Source organism: Anomaloglossus baeobatrachus, chromosome 7 (assembly GCF_048569485.1).
Source record: "Anomaloglossus baeobatrachus isolate aAnoBae1 chromosome 7, aAnoBae1.hap1, whole genome shotgun sequence".
NCBI classification, from domain to species: domain Eukaryota; kingdom Metazoa; phylum Chordata; class Amphibia; order Anura; family Aromobatidae; genus Anomaloglossus; species Anomaloglossus baeobatrachus.
The window spans coordinates 8586389-8607491 of NC_134359.1; the positions used below are offsets into that span (position 1 = coordinate 8586389).

Consider the following 21103-nt stretch of genomic DNA (forward strand, 5'->3'; position numbering starts at 1 on the left):
CTCTGTTCCTTTCCTCTTCTTCCTCTTTACCTTCGGATGATATTACCCCAGGGTGGAGCGTTTTTCCTTCCTTTCTTCCTTTGTTCCTTCCTTTCTTCCTCTGTTCCTTCCTTTCTTCTTCTGTTCCTTCCTTGCATTCTTCCTCTTCCTCTTTTCCTTGGTATGATATTACCCCCAGGGTGGAGCTTTTTTCCTTCCTTTCTTCCTCTGTTCCTTCCTTTCTTCTTCTGTTCCTTTCTTCCTCTGTTCCGTCCTCTGTTCCTTCCTTTCTTCTTCCTCTTTTCCTTCGGATGATATTACCCCAGGGTGGAGCGTTTTTCCTTCCTCTGTTCCTTCCTTTCTTCCTCTGTTCCTTTCCTCTTCTTCCTCTGTTCCTTCGGATGCTATTACCCCAGGGTGGAGCGTTTTTCCTTCGCGCTGTGAGATTCCTCCCCGGCTGCTGATTATTACTTTTCCGCTGTGTAATTTCGGCAGCGAGTCGCCACTTTCCCGTCATTACCGGTGTGATAGAATCAGTCGTCTTTTGTCCTTGTCTTCCTTTATGGCCGGCGTCCGGGGCAGTGGGTTATAGAGGGATGACAATGTCTGACACCGAGGAACACTCCTGTATAATCTGCTCCACAGCACCGACCCCGCAGCTGTGAACAGCAGCGCTGAAAACTCTGACTGCAAAGGAAGACTGTCACAAGGTGACGGCTGCTGTAGTGAGCGCTGCCCGCATCTGTATAATGTGCGGGGGGATATAGTCCTGTGTGTGACGCTCGCTCTTACCGCCCCCTGCAGGTGCTGGTCGTCCCACAGCGATGGTGGCATTACGTGGAATCCGTGGATGACGTCACCGTTAGCATCAACTCCTGGCTGGAGCTGGTAAAGTTGTGATTAATAACGGGGGGTGTAGATTATATGTGCTATAATGAGTCAGGAGCAGAATTCCGTCCATGGAAACTCGCTGGAAGGAGAAGAGAAGGAACGTGATCACCATCCTAATAATATATATTGTGTGAATGGCGGACCGTGATGACATCACTGGTGACATACATGATGACATCACTGGTCACTGATAATACACGATGACATCACTGGTCACTGATAATACATGATGACATCACTGGTCACTGATAATACATGATGACATCACTGGTCACTGATAATACATGATGACATCACTGGTTACTGATAATACATGATGACATCACTGGTCACTGATAATACATGATGACATCACTGGTCACTGATAATACATGATGACATCACTGGTCACTGATAATACATGATGACATCACTGGTGACTGATAATACATGATGACATCACTGGTGACTGATAATACATGATGACATCACTGGTCACTGATAATACATGATGACATCACTGGTTACTGATAATACATGATGACATCACTGGTCACTGATAATATATGATGACATCACTGGTCACTGATAATATATGATGACATCACTGGTCACTGATAATACATGATGACATCACTGGTCACTGATAATATATGATGACATCACTGGTCACTGATAATACATGATGACATCACTGGTCACTGATAATACATGATGACATCACTGGTCACTGATAATACATGATGGCATCACTGGTCACTGATAATACATGATGACATCACTGGTCACTGATAATACATGATGACATCACTGGTCACTGATAATACATGATGACATCACTGGTGACTGATAATACATGATGACATCACTGGTGACTGATAATACATGATGACATCACTGGTGACATAATACATGATGACATCACTGGTGACTGATAATACATGATGACATCACTGGTGACTGATAATACATGATGACATCATTGGTCACTGATAATACATGATGACATCACTGGTCACTGATAATACATGATGACATCACTGGTGACTGATAATACATGATGACATCACTGGTGACTGATAATACATGATGACATCACTGGTGACTGATAATACATGATGACATCACTGGTCACTGATAATACATGATGACATCACTGGTCACTGATAATACATGATGACATCACTGGTGACTGATAATACATGATGACATCACTGGTCACTGATAATACATGATGACATCACTGGTGACTGATAATACACGATGACATCACTGGTCACTGATAATACACGATGACATCACTGGTCACTGATAATACATGAGGACATCACTGGTCACTGATAATACATGAGGACATCACTGGTCACTGATAATACATGATGACATCACTGGTCACTGATAATACATGATGACATCACTGGTCACTGATAATACATGATGACATCACTGGTCACTGATAATACACGATGACATCACTGGTGACTGATAATACATGATGACATCACTGGTCACTGATAATACATGATGACATCACTGGTGACTGATAATACACGATGACATCACTGGTCACTGATAATACACGATGACATCACTGGTCACTGATAATACACGATGACATCACTGGTGACTGATAATACATGATGACATCACTGGTCACTGATAATACACGATGACATCACTGGTCACTGATAATACATGATGACATCACTGGTCACTGATAATACACGATGACATCACTGGTCACTGATAATACATGATGACATCACTGGTCACTGATAATACACGATGACATCACTGGTCACTGATAATACACGATGACATCACTGGTGACTGATAATACACGATGACATCACTGGTCACTGATAATACATGGTGACATCACTGGTGACTGATAATACATGATGACATCACTGGTGACTGATAATACATGATGACATCACTGGTGACTGATAATACATGATGACATCACTGGTCACTGATAATACATGATGACATCACTGGTCACTGATAATACATGATGACATCACTGATGACTGATAATACATGATGACATCACTGGTCACTGATAATACATGATGACATCACTGGTGACTGATAATACATGATAACATCACTGGTGACTGATAATACATGATGACATCACTGGTCACTGATAATACATGATGACATCACTGATCACTGATAATACATGATGACATCACTGGTCACTGATAATACATGATGACATCACTGGTCACTGATAATACATGATGACATCACTGGTGACTGATAATACATGATGACATCACTGGTCACTGATAATACATGATGACATCACTGGTGACTGATAATACACGATGACATCACTGGTCACTGATAATACACGATGACATCACTGGTCACTGATAATACACGATGACATCACTGGTGACTGATAATACATGATGACATCACTGGTCACTGATAATACACGATGACATCACTGGTCACTGATAATACATGATGACATCACTGGTCACTGATAATACACGATGACATCACTGGTCACTGATAATACATGATGACATCACTGGTCACTGATAATACACGATGACATCACTGGTCACTGATAATACACGATGACATCACTGGTGACTGATAATACACGATGACATCACTGGTCACTGATAATACATGGTGACATCACTGGTGACTGATAATACATGATGACATCACTGGTGACTGATAATACATGATGACATCACTGGTGACTGATAATACATGATGACATCACTGGTCACTGATAATACATGATGACATCACTGATGACTGATAATACATGATGACATCACTGGTCACTGATAATATATGATGACATCACTGGTGACTGATAATACATGATGACATCACTGATGACTGATAATACATGATGACATCACTGGTCACTAATAATACATGATGACATCACTGGTGACTGATAATACATGATGACATCACTGGTCACTGATAATACATGATGACATCACTGGTGACTGAGAATACACGATGACATCACTGGTCACTGATAATACATGATGACATCACTGGTGACTGATAATACACGATGACATCACTGGTCACTGATAATACATGATGACATCACTGGTGACTGATAATACATGATGACATCACTGGTGACTGATAATACATGATGACATCACTGGTGACTGATAATACATGATGACATCACTGGTGACTGATAATACACGATGACATCACTGGTCACTGATAATACATGATGACATCACTGGTGACTGATAATACACGATGACATCACTGGTCACTGATAATACATGATGACATCACTGGTGACTGATAATACACGATGACATCACTGGTCACTGATAATACATGATGACATCACTGGTGACTGATAATACATGATGACATCACTGGTGACTGATAATACATGATGACATCACTGGTCACTGATAATACATGATGACATCACTGGTCACTGATAATACATGATGACATCACTGGTGACTGATAATACACGATGACATCACTGGTGACTGATAATACATGATGACATCACTGGTGACTGATAATACATGATGACATCACTGGTGACTGATAATACATGATGACATCACTGGTCACTGATAATACATGATGACATCACTGGTGACTGATAATACATGATGACATCACTGGTGACTGATAATACATGATGACATCACTGGTCACTGATAATACATGATGACATCACTGGTCACTGATAATACATGATGACATCACTGGTGACTGATAATACACGATGACATCACTGGTCACTGATAATACACGATGACATCACTGGTCACTGATAATACACGATGGCATCACTGGTGACTGATAATACATGATGACATCACTGGTGACTGATAATACATGATGACATCACTGGTCACTGATAATACATGATGACATCACTGGTCACTGATAATACACGATGACATCACTGGTGACTGATAATACACGATGACATCACTGGTGACTGATAATACACGATGACATCACTGGTCACTGATAATACATGATGACATCACTGGTCACTGATAATACATGATGACATCACTGGTCACTGATAATACATGATGACATCACTGGTCACTGATAATACATGATGACATCACTGGTCACTGATAATACACGATGACATCACTGGTGACTGATAATACACGATGACATCACTGGTCACTGATAATACATGATGACATCACTGGTCACTGATAATACATGATGACATCACTGGTCACTGATAATACATGATGACATCACTGGTGACTGATAATACACGATGACATCACTGGTGACTGATAATACACGATGACATCACTGGTCACTGATAATACACGATGACATCACTGGTCACTGATAATACATGATGACATCACTGGTCACTGATAATACATGATGACATCACTGATGACTGATAATACATGATGACATCACTGGTCACTGATAATACATGATGACATCACTGGTCACTGATAATAGATGATGACATCACTGATGACTGATAATACACGATGACATCACTGGTGACTGATAATACATGATGACATCACTGGTCACTGATAATACATGATGACATCACTGGTCACTGATAATACATGATGACATCACTGGTCACTGATAATACATGATGACATCACTGGTCACTGATAATACATGATGACATCACTGATGACTGATAATACACGATGACATCATTGGTCACTGATAATACATGATGACATCACTGGTCACTGATAATACATGATGACATCACTGGTCACTGATAATACATGATGACATCACTGGTCACTGATAATACATGATGACATCACTGATGACTGATAATACACGATGACATCATTGGTCACTGATAATACATGATGACATCACTGGTCACTGATAATACATGATGACATCACTGGTCACTGATAATACATGATGACATCACTGGTCACTGATAATACACGATGACATCACTGGTCACTGATAATACATGATGACATCACTGATGACTGATAATACACGATGACATCATTGGTCACTGATAATACATGATGGCATCACTGGTGACTGATAATACATGATGACATCACTGGTCACTGATAATACATGATGACATCACTGGTCACTGATAATACATGATGACGTCACTGGTGACTGATAATACATGATGACGTCACTGGTCACTGATAATACATGATGACGTCACTGGTCACTGATAATACATGATGACATCACTGGTGACTGATAATACACGATGACATCACTGGTCACTGATAATACATGATGACATCACTGGTGACTGATAATACATGATGACATCACTGGTGACTGATAATACACGATGACATCACTGGTCACTGATAATACACGATGACATCACTGGTCACTGATAATACACGATGACATCACTGGTCACTGATAATACATGATGACATCACTGGTCACTGATAATACACGATGACATCACTGGTCACTGATAATACATGATGACATCACTGGTCACTGATAATACATGATGCCATCACTGGTCACTGATAATACACGATGACATCACTGGTCACTGATAATACACGATGACATCATTGGTCACTGATAATACATGATGCCATCACTGGTCACTGATAATACATGATGCCATCACTGGTCACTGATAATACATGATGACATCACTGGTGACTGATAATACACGATGACATCATTGGTCACTGATAATACATGATGACATCACTGGTGACTGATAATACACGATGACATCATTGGTCACTGATAATACATGATGACATCACTGGTGACTGATAATACATGATGACATCACTGGTCACTGATAATACACGATGACATCACTGGTCACTGATAATACACGATGACATCACTGGTCACTGATAATACACGATGACATCACTGGTCACTGATAATACACGATGACATCACTGGTCACTGATAATACACGATGACATCACTGGTCACTGATAATACACGATGACGTCACTGGTGACTGATAATACATGATGACATCACTGGTGACATAATACATGATGACATCACTGGTGACTGATAATACATGATGACGTCACTGGTGACTGATAATACATGATGACATCACTGGTCACTGATAATACATGATGACATCACTGGTCACTGATAATACATGATGACATCACTGGTGACATAATACATGATGACATCACTGATAATACACGATGACATCACTGGTGACTGATAATACATAATGACATCACTGATAATACATGATGACGTCACTGATAATACATGATGACATCACTGATAATACATGATGACATCACTGGTCACTGATAATACATGATGACATCACTGGTCACTGATAATACATGATGACATCACTGATAATACATGATGACGTCACTGATAATACATGATGACGTCACTATCGCTGTCATACTCTCCCCTCTGCTGAAGGAAGATTTTCCAGCAACTTGAGTCCAAACAGGAAATTCTTTAAAACGTTGATTCTTTATTATTTACATATTAAAAAGTCCATGTTGGGGTGAAACAAACCCAGGACAGAGAGGACGCGTTTCAATCTCAGAGATGGACTTTTTAATATGTAAATAATAAAGAATCGACGTTTTAAAGAATTTCCTGTTTGGACTCAAGTTGCTGGAATATCTTCCTTCATCATTACCAAAGACGTGGCGACTTTTTCCTTGCACGGTCCATAGGTCTCGGTCTCGTATCGAGCAGGTGAGCTGGGTAAAGCCTTCACTTCTCCCCTCTGCTGTATGTTGCTGTTGTGTCTCCTGGTGGGGGCAGACATGCCTAAAATATAGCGCCCCCCAGTGATATCAGTATGTGCTCAATGCTGCCGTCAGGATCAGTCACTATTCGGGGATATTGGGCCCTGACCTGGAGCTGTTGTGTGTCCCGTCCTTCCTAATTAAGCCCTAAATGTTGAGAGAGGAAATAAGTTGAAAAGATGTGGGTTTTTCTAGAGACAATTTGTTTAAAGGGGTCGTCCAGTGACGAGCTGCTCAGGATGGACGGTGTCTTACTGATCAGAGGGGCCGTCCTCCGGGACCTGGGGCCATCCTCCGGGACCTGCAGAACGTAAAATGGCTCCGCAGGACGCGCGCCCGACGCACCTGAACCAATCATGCTTTTTGGGCTGCTGGAAGAAGCGGAGGTCAGCGCTGTGCAGCCTCTAGAGCTTGGATAGAGCGCGGCCAGGCTGCTGTGTATGGGGTCATCTGCCGCTCTGCATTTGGGGATTATTCCACATTACCTCCGGTCAGTCATGATTACTAGGAGAGGGGGCGCCACCGTGCAGACTGTACAGGGGGCAAGTTTCCGTGGTTACGTGGGCCCCTTGTCATTTGTTAGGGGTATGAATTTGCACCCTATATTTTCAGGGTGCAGATGACCCTACATTCTGCTTGACAGGCATCTACTTCCCTCGCTGTTCAGCATCTGCTGCATGTGGCTGTTTTCTCCCCGGCGTCTGCTGCGCGTGGCTGTTTTCTCCCCGGTGTTTGCTGTGCGTGGCTGTTTTCTCCCCGGCGTCTGCTGTGCGTGGCTGTTTTCTCCCCGGCGTTTGCTGCGCGTGGCTGTTTTCTCCCCGGCGTTTGCTGTGCGTGGCTGTTTTCTCCCCGGCGTTTGCTGCGCGTGGCTGTTTTCTCCCCGGCGTCTGCTGCGCGTGGCTGTTTTCTCCCCGGCGTCTGCTGCGCGTGGCTGTTTTCTCCCCGGCGTCTGCTGCATGTGGCTGTTTTCTCCCCGGCGTCTGCTGCACGTGGCTGTTTTCTCCCCGGCGTTTGCTGCGCGTGGCTGTTTTCTCCCCGGCGTCTGCTGCGCGTGGCTGTTTTGTCCCCGGCGTCTGCTGCGCGTGGCTGTTTTGTCCCCGGCGTCTGCTGCGCGTGGCTGTTTTCTCCCCGGCGTCTGCTGCGCGTGGCTGTTTTCTCCCCGGCGTCTGCTGCACGTGGCTGTTTTCTCCCCGGCGTCTGCTGCACGTGGCTGTTTTCTCCCCGGCGTCTGCTGCACGTGGCTGTTTTCTCCCCGGCGTCTGCTGCATGTGGCTGTTTTCTCCCCGGCGTCTGCTGCACGTGGCTGTTTTCTCCCCGGCGTCTGCTGCATGTGGCTGTTTTCTCCCCGGCGTCTGCTGCATGTGGCTGTTTTCTCCCCGGCGTCTGCTGCATGTGGCTGTTTTCTCCCCGGCGTCTGCTGCGCGTGGCTGTTTTCTTCGGCGCTCTATTGGGAGACCCAGACGATTGGGTGTATAGCACTGCCTCCGGAGGCCACACAAAGCAATTACACTAAAAAGTGTAAGGCCCCTCCCCTTCTGGCTATACACCCCCAGTGGGATCACTGGCTCACCAGTTTTCTGCTTTGTGCGAAGGAGGTCAGACATCCACGCATAGCTCCACTGTTTAGTCAGCAGTAGCTGCTGACTATCTCGGATGGAAGAAAAGTGGGCCCATATGGGGCCCCCAGCATGCTCCCTTCTCACCCCACTTGTGGTTTGTAAGGTTGAGGTACCCATTGCGGGTACGGAGGCTGGAGCCCACATGCTGTTTTCCTTCCCCATCCCCCTGAAGGGCTCTGAGGAAGTGGGATCTTACCGGCCACCAAGCCCTGAGGCCGGGCTCCATCCACAGACCCATAGAACCTGCTGGATGTGGAGCGGGAGTGCCGTTCAGGGACAAGGCCCTGCAACTTTCAGGTACTCTGTGTCCCCGTATGGCAGACCACGGCACCCCAGGCTTGCTGGGAGTGCTAGTGCGCCGGGGACTGTAGCGCTGTGCGCTGGGCTTATGGTCCCCGCAGATTACTGGGGGACCTTATGTGTGTGGATCGCCGCGACGACCGCCCCTGGAGCGGCGGCGCAGCTGCGACTTGTAGTGCGCCGGGGACGCGCCGACCGCGCTTTTACGGCGGCGGCGCTTCTAACTTTAGTCCCCGGCTTTCTGCGGCCTAGCTCCGCTTCGTTAACGCCCCCCACCCTGTCAATCAGGGTAGGGGAGAGACGTTGTTCTATCGGCAGCGCCGAGGGCTGGAGCATGATTTACATGCTCCAGCCCTCTCACTGAGCACAGTAGGACACAGGCTTCGCGCTTTTTCTCTGTGCACGCCCTAGGCCCGCCCCCAGGCTTGCAGCTCCCCAGGACGCCGGCAGCCATTATACACATGCAGTCTGGCTGGAGAACGGATGCAGGCTCTGGGGGACCCAGGCTAGGGGTTTCTGGCGACCACACACCCGCGCTAAGCGGGCGGTAAGCAGCACATACGTGCGGCCCCACTAGTGCCACAGTGTTATATTTTTCGCTGTACCAGATATATTTATATACTGCACTGTAAGGTCGCTTCTTGGCTGTACACCCTATATTGGTTTGAGGAGACAACAGCATGTCATCCGCAAAACGCAAGGGTGCCAAGGCACGGGCTGTATACACTGCTTGTACAGCATGTGGGGCTAATCTACCAGCAGGCTCCAACGACTCTCATTGTGTGCAATGTTCAGTCCCAGTGGCACTTCGTCAGCCAGAGCCTATTGTGGTGGTAGCCCAGGCAGAGACGCCTGTGAACCCTGCCCCGGTGACGGGGACAGAATTTGCAGTCTTTGCTGATAAAATGTCTGTGACTATGACAAAAATCCTGGAGACCTTGCAGTCCAGGCCAGTTGTTCAGACCATAGACACTGCTGTGTCTATGTTCCCCGGTCCCCCTCAGTTGGAACTAATCCGTACTTCAAGGGGGTCCCAGGCATCACAGGCTGAGGGCTCTGACTCCGATGACAGTCCCAGTCCGCCTAAGCGAGCTCGCTGGGAGAGACCCTCGCCGTCATCACGCGGATCAGGGTCTCAGCGAGAAGGGTCCCTATATGAGGGTTCAGAGGTGGGTGATCAGGAGTCTTGTCCTGACGCCGCACTCAATTTGGATACGCCAGATGGTGACGCCATGGTAAATGACCTTATAGCGGCCATCAATAGGCTGTTGGATATTTCTCCCCCAGCCCCTTCAGCAGAAGAGGCAGCTGCACAGCAGGAGAAATTCCATTTCCTGTATCCCAAGCGTAAATTGAGTACTTTTCTGGACCACTCTGACTTCAGAGAATCCATCCAGAAACATAATACTTATCCGGACAAGCGTTTTTCTAAACGCCTTAAGGATACACGGTATCCTTTTCCTCCTGACGTGGTCAAACGCTGGACCCAGTGTCCAAAAGTGGACCCTCCAATATCCAGGCTTGCAGCTAGATCCATAGTTGCAGTGGAGGATGGGGCTTCACTTAAAGATGCCAATGACAGACAGATGGACCTTTGGTTGAAATCTGTCTATGAAGCTATCGGCGCGTCGTTTGCTCCAGCATTCGCGGCCGTGTGGGCGCTCCAAGCTATTTCAGCGGGTCTGGCACAGGTGGACTCTCTCATACGTCCAGCAGTGCCGCAAGTGGCGTCCCTAACTACACAAATGTCTGCGTTTACGACCTACGCTATCAATGCGGTACTGGACTCTACGAGCCGTACCTCAATGGCATCTGCCAACTCTGTAGTTTTGCGCAGAGCCTTGTGGTTAAAGGAATGGAAAGCAGATTCTGCTTCTAAAAAATGTTTAACCAGCTTGCCATTATCTGGAGACAGACTGTTTGGTGAGCAATTGGGAATTCTCTAAGAGCAGAAGGAGTGGTGGTCCCTGTTCCTCTTCAGGAACGAGGTCAAGGTTTTTACTCCAATCTCTTTGTGGTGCCAAAAAAGGACGGCTCATTCCGTCCTGTTCTGGACCTAAAACTGCTCAACAAGCATGTGAACGCCAGGCGGTTCCGGATGGAATCCCTCCGCTCAGTCATTGCCTCAATGTCTCAAGGAGATTTCCTAGCATCAATAGACATCAAAGATGCTTATCTCCACGTGCCGATTGCTACAGAGCACCAACGCTTTCTACGCTTCGTGATAGGAGACGACCATCTTCAGTTCGTAGCTCTGCCATTTGGTCTAGCGACAGCCCCACGGGTGTTCACCAAGATCATGGCGGCAGTGGTAGCAGTCTTGCACTCTCAGGGACACTCTGTGATCCCTTACTTGGACGATCTACTGGTCAAGGCACCCTCTCAAGAGGCATGCCAACACAGCCTGAATGTTGCGCTGGAGACTCTCCAGACTTTCGGGTGGATCATCAACTTCTCAAAGTCAAATCTGTCACCGACCCAATCACTAACGTATCTTGGCATGGAGTTTCATACTCTCTCAGCGATAGTGAAGCTTCCGCTGGACAAGCAGAGGTCACTACAGACTGGGGTGCAGGCTCTCCTTCAAAGTCAGTCGCACTCCTTAAGACGCCTCATGCACTTCCTCGGGAAGATGGTGGCGGCAATGGAAGCGGTTCCGTTTGCGCAGTTTCATCTGCGCCCACTTCAATGGGACATTCTCCGCCAATGGGACGGGAAGTCAACATCCCTGGACAGGAAGGTCTCCCTTTCCCAGACGGCCAAAGACTCTCTGCAGTGGTGGCTTCTTCCCACCTCATTATCACAGGGAAGATCCTTCCTACCACCGTCTTGGGCGGTGGTCACGACAGACGCGAGTCTGTCAGGGTGGGGAGCAGTTTTTCTCCACCACAGGGCTCAGGGTACGTGGACTCAGCAGGAGTCCACCCTTCAGATCAATGTTCTGGAAATCAGAGCAGTGTATCTTGCCCTACTAGCCTTCCAGCAGTGGCTGGAAGGAAGGCAGATCCGAATTCAGTCGGACAACTCCACAGCGGTGGCATACATCAACCACCAAGGGGGGACACGCAGTCGGCAAGCCTTCCAGGAAGTCCGGCGAATTCTGATGTGGGTGGAAGCCACAGCCTCCACCATATCCGCAGTTCACATCCCCGGCGTAGAAAACTGGGAAGCAGACTTCCTCAGTCGCCAGGGCATGGACGCAGGGGAATGGTCCCTTCACCCAGACGTGTTTCAGGAAATCTGTCGCCGCTGGGGGGTGCCGGACGTCGACCTAATGGCGTCACGGCACAACAACAAGGTCCCAACCTTCATGGCACGGTCTCGCGATCAAAGAGCGCTGGCGGCAGACGCCCTAGTGCAAGATTGGTCGCAGTTCCGGCTCCCTTATGTGTTTCCACCTCTGGCACTCTTGCCCAGAGTGCTACGCAAGATCAGATCCGATTGCAGCCGCGTCATACTTGTTGCCCCAGACTGGCCGAGGAGGGCGTGGTATCCGGATCTGTGGCAGCTCACGGTCGGCCAACCGTGGGCAATACCAGACCGACCAGACTTACTGTCCCAAGGGCCGTTTTTCCATCGGAATTCTGCGGCCCTGAACCTGACTGTGTGGCCATTGAGTCCTGGATCCTAGCGTCTTCAGGATTGTCCCAAGGGGTCGTTGCCACCATGAGACAGGCTAGGAAGCCCACGTCCGCTAAGATCTACCACAGAACGTGGAGGATATTCTTATCCTGGTCCTCTGCTCAGGGAGTGTCTCCCTGGCCATTTGCATTGCCTGCCTTTCTTTCTTTCCTGCAATCTGGGTTAGAAAAAGGTTTGTCGCTCGGCTCCCTTAAAGGTCAGGTCTCGGCGCTATCCGTCTTTTTTCAGAGGCGTTTGGCACGCCTTCCTAAGGTGCGCACGTTCCTACAGGGGGTTTGTCATATCGTACCCCCGTACAAGCGGCCGTTAGATCCATGGGATCTGAACAGGGTACTAGTTGCCCTCCAGAAGCCGCCCTTCGAGCCTCTGAAGGAGGTTTCACTTTCTAGACTATCACAGAAAGTGGCTTTTCTGGTAGCGATCACATCTCTTCGGAGAGTGTCTGAGCTGGCAGCACTATCATCCAAGGCTCCCTTCCTGGTCTTCCACCAGGACAAGGTAGTGCTGTGACCCATTCAGGAGTTTCTCCCGAAGGTGGTATCCTCTTTTCATCTTAATCAGGATATCTCTTTGCCTTCGTTTTGTCCTCATGCGGTTCATCGGTATGAGAAGGATTTACATTTGTTAGATCTGGTGAGAGCACTCAGAATCTACATTTCCCGCACGGCGCCCTTGCGCTGTTCGGATGCACTCTTTGTCCTTGTCGCTGGTAAGCGCAAAGGGTCGCAGGCTTCTAAGGCCACCCTGGCTCGATGGATCAAAGAACCAATTCTTGAAGCCTACCGTTCTGCTGGGCTTCCGGTTCCATCAGGGCTGAAGGCCCATTCTACCAGAGCCGTGGGTGCATCCTGGGCATTGCGACACCAGGCTACGGCTCAACAGGTGTGCCAGGCAGCTACCTGGTCGAGTCTGCACACTTTCACCAAACATTATCAGGTGCATACCTATGCTTCGGCGGACGCCAGCCTAGGTAGAAGAGTCCTGCAGGCGGCAGTTGCCTCCCCGTAGGGGAGGGCTGTCTTGCAGCTCTAACATGAGGTATTTCTTTACCCACCCAGGGACAGCTTTTGGACGTCCCAATCGTCTGGGTCTCCCAATGGAGCGCCGAAGAAGAAGGGAATTTTGTTACTTACCGTAAATTCCTTTTCTTCTAGCTCTTATTGGGAGACCCAGCACCCGCCCTGTTGTCCTTCGGGATTTTTGGTTTGTTTGCGGGTACACATGTTGTTCATGTTGAACGGTTTTCAGTTCTCCGATGTTACTCGGAGTGAATTTGTTTAAACCAGTTATTGGCTTTCCTCCTTCTTGCTTTTGCACTAAAACTGGTGAGCCAGTGATCCCACTGGGGGTGTATAGCCAGAAGGGGAGGGGCCTTACACTTTTTAGTGTAATTGCTTTGTGTGGCCTCCGGAGGCAGTGCTATACACCCAATCGTCTGGGTCTCCCAATAGGAGCTAGAAGAAAAGGAATTTACGGTAAGTAACAAAATTCCCTTCTTCTCCCCGGCGTCTGCTGCACGTGGCTGTTTTCTCCCCGGCGTCTGCTGCGCGTGGCTGTTTTCTCCCCGGCGTCTGCTGCATGTGGCTGTTTTCTCCCCGGCGTCTGCTGCGCGTGGCTGTTTTCTCCCCGGCGTCTGCTGCGCGTGGCTGTTTTCTCCCCGGCGTCTGCTGCACGTGGCTGTTTTCTCCCCGGCGTCTGCTGCACGTGGCTGTTTTCTCCCCGGCGTCTGCTGCGCGTGGCTGTTTTCTCCCCGGCGTCTGCTGCGCGTGGCTGTTTTCTCCCCGGCGTCTGCTGCGCGTGGCTGTTTTCTCCCCGGCGTCTGCTGCATGTGGCTGTTTTCTCCCCGGCGTTTGCTGCACGTGGCCGTTTTCTCCCCGGCGTCTTCTTTTTTGTAAATCCTTTATTTTAGAATGTTCAACAAATAACAACGTATGAAATAAACGTCATTATCAGCAACATTCGTTTTCTATGAATAACCGAAACAGTAGGAAAAGCTGGGAGCTATAACGGCAGGAGCGGGGGAGGGGGGGAAGGTGATAAGGAATTAATACGGATTTGCTTTGTTGATTTTCGCGCTTGCTTTCTTGGCGTGTGAGCCTCCAGCAGCCCCATGTAAGGATTATTGGCATGGTGCTGCAGTCATTGAGTGCTTGTCGGACTGCGCGATCGATACAAGTAAAGAGAAATTCATTTTCTGGAGGCAGTAACTATTTCTATACAAGTGATAAAGTCATGGCTGCTCTGATATAACGGCGCGGCTCCTCCGGCAGCGGTCGATGGCCGCCGGATAGAGACGTGTGCAATATATTCAGGACGTTCTGACCCGCCGGGACGAGAACACGCCGCAGAACCACGGGGAGGCCCCTGTATAAGATGTTCAGCACCACTCCAGAGCTGTAATCACAATTCTGCTGCAGTCACAGACGCTGGGATGTGAGGCTCTGCGTTCCCGCACGGTGCGGTGCAGTCGGAGATGATGGGGGGAGTAGTTCAGGATCGGGCCGCGGGTTCCGGACAATCTGCGCTGTATAACACAGGGATAATTCGCCGGCAGATTTATTCCATTGTGATATAATGAGATTCAGATGGCGCCGTTCATCACCCGCCGCGCTTTACATCTCCACAATCCGCTTATTAAAAATGTAACGTGCGATAATGGAGCCAATTCCAACTCCGACCTCCGCGTAATGGTCCCGCAGCAAACGAGCGACCACGGGAAAAGCGGGGAAGGTCATCAGTAATCTGTCCCAGAGCGAACATACCTGCAGTCCCATGTAACACCCTAGATAACACAGCAAGATCTCTGCATACAGATAATGCAGTAATGTCCCCTGCAGTCCCATGTAACACCCTAGATAACACAGCAAGATCTCCGCATACAGATAATGTAGTAATGTCCCCTGCAGTCCCATGTAACACTCTAGATAACACAGCAAGATCTCCACATACAGATAATGCAGTAATGTCCCCTGCAGTCCCATGTAACACTCTAGATAACACAGCAAGATCTCCACATACAGATAATGCAGTAATGTCCCCTGCAGTCCCATGTAACACCCTAGATAACACAGCAAGATCTCCACATACAGATAATGCAGTAATGTCCCCTGCAGTCCCATGTAACACCCTGTATAACACAGCAAGATCGCCACATACAAATAATGCAGTAGTGTCCCCTGCAGTCCCATGTAACACCCTGTATAACACAGCAAGATCTCCACATACAGATAATGCAGTAATGTTCCCTGCAGTCCCATGTAACACCCTAGATAACACAGCAAGATCTCTGCATACAGATAATGCAGTAGATGTCACCTGCAGTCCTATGTAACACCCTGTATAACACAGCAAGATCTCCACATACAGATAATGCAGTAATGTCCCCTGCAGTCCCATGTAACACCCTGTATAACACAGCAAGATCTCCACATACAGATAATGCAGTAATGTCCCCTGCAGTCCCATGTAACACCCTGTATAACAGCAAGATCTCCGCATACAGATAATGCAGTAATGTCCCCTGCAGTCCCATGTAACACTCTAGATAACACAGCAAGATCTCCACATACAGATAATGCAGTAATGTCCCCTGCAGTCCCATGTAACACCCTGTATAACACAGCAAGATCTCCACATACAGATAATGCAGTAATGTCCCCTGCAGTCCCATGTAACACCCTAGATAACACAGCAAGATCTCCACATACAGATAATGTAGTAATGTCCCCTGCAGTCCCATGTAACACTCTAGATAACACAGCAAGATCTCCACATACAGATAATGCAGTAATGTCCCCTGCAGTCCCATGTAACACCCTAGATAACACAGCAAGATCTCCACATACAGATAATGCAGTAATGTCCCCTGCAGTCCCATGTAACACCCTAGATAACACAGCAAGATCTCCGCATACAGATAATGCATTAGATGTCACCTGCAGTCCTATGTAACACCCTGTATAACACAGCAAGATCTCCACATACAGATAATGCAGTAATGTCCCCTGCAGTCCCATGTAACACCCTAGATAACACAGCAAGATCTCCGCATACAGATAATGCAGATGTCACCTGCAGTCCTATGTAACACCCTGTATAACACAGCAAGATCTCCACATACAGATAATGCAGTAATGTCCCCTGCAGTCCCATGTAACACCCTGTATAACACAGCAAGATCGCCGCATACAGATAATGCAGTAATGTCACCTGCAGTCCTATGTAACACCCTGTATAACACAGCAAGATCGCCGCATACAGATAATGCAGTAATGTCCCCTGCAGTCCCATGTAACACCCTAGATAACACAGCAAGATCTCTGCATACAGATAATGCAGTCCCATGTAACACCCTAGATAACACAGTGATATCTCTGAGTACAGATAATGTAGTAGATGTCACCTGCAGTCCCATGTAACACCACAGATAACACAGTGATATCTCTGAGTACAGATAATGTAGTAGATGTCACCTGCAGTCCCATGTAACACCACAGATAACACAGTGATATCTCTCTGAGTACAGATAATGTAGTAATGTCCCCTGCAGTCCCATGTAACACCCTAGATAACACAGTGATATCTCTGAGTACAGATAATGTAGTAGATGTCACCTGCAGTCCCATGTAACACCACAGATAACACAGTGATATCTCTGAGTACAGATAATGTAGTAGATGTCACCTGCAGTCCCATGTAACACCACAGATAACACAGTGATATCTCTGAGTACAGATAATGTAGTAGATGTCACCTGCAGTCCCATGTAACACCACAGATAACACAGTGATATCTCTGAGTACAGATAATGTAGTAGATGTCACCTGCAGTCCCATGTAACACCACAGATAACACAGTGATATCTCTCTGAGTACAGATAATGTAGTAGATGTCACCTGCAGTCCCATGTAACACCACAGATAACACAGTGATATCTCTAAGTACAGATAATGTAGTAGATGTCACCTGCAGTCCTATGTAACACCACAGATAACACAGTGATATCTCTGAGTACAGATAATGTAGTAGATGTCACCTGCAGTCCTATGTAACACCACAGAAAACACAGTGATATCTCTGAGTACAGATAATGTAGTAGATGTCACCTGCAGTCCTATGTAACACCACAGATAACACAGTGATAGCTCTGAGTACAGATCATGTAGTAGATGTCACCTGCAGTCCTATGTAACACCACAGATAACACAGTGATATCTCTGAGTACAGATAATGTAGTAGATGTCACCTGCAGTCCTATGTAACACCACAGAAAACACAGTGATATCTCTGAGTACAGATAATGTAGTAGATGTCACCTGCAGTCCTATGTAACACCACAGAAAACACAGTGATATCTCTGAGTACAGATAATGTAGTAGATGTCACCTGCAGTCCTATGTAACACCACAGAAAACACAGTGATACGTCTCTGGATCTTCTTTGTAATAACAACGTTGTCCTGTTTGTGCTGCAGGATTCTGACCACGCGGCTCGGGTGGAGGAGGCCATAACCAGGACGGTGGTCTGTGCCTTTAAGTCTGCGGAGGGTGCAGAGAGCTCCGGTGATTGGCTGAACCCCACCGAGGTGAGTGCAGGTTGTGAAGTAGCCCGACTGCCCCGAGCGCTGCCCGACTGCCCCGAGCGCTGCCCGACTGCCCCGAGCGCTGCCCGACTGCCCCGAGCGCTGCCCGACTGCCCTGAGCGCTGCCCGACTGCCCCGAGTCCTGCCCGACTGCCCCGAGCGCTGCCCGACTGCCCTGAGCGCTGCCCGACTGCCCCGAGCGCTGCCCGACTGCCCCGAGCGCTGCCCGACTGCCCCGAGCGCTGCCCGACTGCCCCGAGCGCTGCCCGACTGCCCCGAGCGCTGCCCGACTGCCCCGAGCGCTGCCCGACTGCCCTGAGCGCTGCCCGACTGCCCCGAGCGCTGCCCGACTGCCCCGAGCGCTGCCCGACTGCCCCGAGTCCTGCCCGACTGCCCCGAGCGCTGCCCGACTGCCCCGAGTCCTGCCCGACTGCCCCGAGCGCTGCCCGACTGCCCCGAGTCCTGCCCGACTGCCCCGAGCGCTGCCCGACTGCCCCGAGTCCTGCCCAACTGCCCCGAGCGCTGCCCGACTGCCCCGAGTCCTGCCCGACTGCCTGGTTACTATGGACACAGTCCCGGCTGCTCGTCCTCATCAGCCAGTCTCTGTCACCCGCTGATATATGATCTGCCAAAAATAACTGGAAAATTCCTTTAATTTTGGAGTTAACCAGGAGCTGTAATATCTGGAGTCCAGGACTGAGAGACGCAGAGTCATCGCTTACTACAAAGGAGTAAAACTCCTCTGAATCTGACATGAATAAGAAAGAAGCGAACTGCAACTCTGCTCAGTGATGACGACTGCAAGGTTACATGAGTCTGGAGGGAGGAGGAGGACAGAGGATGGAAGAGGAGGAGGGAAGAGGAGGAGGAGGGAAGAGGAGGAGGACAGAGGAGTCTGGAGGGAGGGAGGACAGAGGAGTCTGGAGGGAGGAGGCGGAGGACAGAGGAGTCTGGAGGGAGGGAGGACAGAGGAGTCTGGAGGGAAGAGGAGGAGGAAAGAGGAGGAGGACAGAGGATGGAAGAGGAGGAGGAAAGAGGAGGAGGACAGAGGATGGAAGAGGAGGAGGGAAGAGGAGGAGGAGGACAGAGGATGGAAGAGGAGGAGGAGGAGGACAGAGGGGGGAGGAGGAGGACAGAGGGGGGAGGAGGAGGACAGAGGGGGGAGGAGGACAGAGGAGTCCAAAGAGAGGAGGATGAGAAAATTGACACTAGCACACGGTAGCATGCTGCGTCTACGGGTGCACAGGCAGATATATGTGTCAGATTGTTTTGTATCTTCAGATCCTTTTACTCCTATTAATGGAATATTGATAAAGTAAGACTCTTTATATTTTACGATATGGCAGTGAGGATACAGAGGAGTCTGGCGGTGACTCTCCTAGAGCTGCGCACCTGTGCACCGGGGGGAGCTGCCGCCAGAGCACCTGTTGGATGATTTCTCATCAGCATCTATTGTGTTGGGCGGTTCATCCCTCTGAGTAATGAAGCCTCAGTTGTTATTTTGCTTCCTTTTCCATGCCCGTCCAATAATCCAGAATATTTGTGTCACGGTTGACAGACAGCCCTGTGGTGTCCGGCTGCAGAAGGTCGCTGCATAAACTGCTCCTTGATTTTCCATCCTTCCCTCTGGTGTGAATAGAGTTTTGTGTCTTCTTTGTCAGGGTTTACTCTTTCCCCTTTAGGACCCTCGCCCTCTGTCTTTTTGTATCTGTATTTCCCCTTGGTGTTTGCTGGTGATAGTTTCTGTACGCTCCTGTTGTAAGCAGGCGGCTTGCATTCTTCTGGAGAAACATTGAGTGTGGCTGTTCCTCTTCCCGGGTTATCTTGGAGATTAGTTGTTTGCTTTCCCCTGTGTGTGCTTCGTGTGTCTTCTTTAGGACTTTGTGGGGTTGACTAGCGCTCATCCCTCCCGACCATTCATTACCTAGGGCCCAGTTCAGGGACAATCGGGAGTTAATTTCCAGCCCAGACCTTGGTGGTGATGACTGTGACTTTACAATGTGTCCTCTTGTATCCCTGTCCAATAATCCAGACTGTCTGATAATCTGGACCTTCCTGTAGATGCAACCAATTCACAAGAAGATCAGATAACAAGATTTCATGTAAAAAATTACTTTATTTGTCAAAAATGGGTAAAAATGAACAAATGGAGTATAATAGCAGAGAGGATACACATGATAGGCATACCAAAACAGCTGGGAGCAAGCAAGCGTGCAGTAAAAAAGAGAACCATAGAAGAGCCTTGTAAGAAAGTATATGGGACGCCAGACACAGGGGATATACCCAGGCACAATCCCAGATCAACAGAGTACAAAAGGCATCATATCAGTGGCAAACAGTTGTAGATCAATAAG

At 48.3% G+C, this 21103-nt stretch overlaps 1 protein-coding gene across 1 annotated transcript in view; it reads left to right on the plus strand.

Moving 5' to 3' along the window:
• Positions 1-21103, plus strand: part of HSPBAP1 (HSPB1 associated protein 1) — a 74678-nt gene that overhangs the window by 51659 nt on the left and 1916 nt on the right. Inside the window, exons 6-7 of the mRNA XM_075318750.1 lie at positions 784-867; positions 18642-18752. Of these exons, the coding sequence (XP_075174865.1) occupies positions 784-867; positions 18642-18752 (195 nt within the window). The remainder of the gene's footprint in view (positions 1-783; positions 868-18641; positions 18753-21103) is intronic.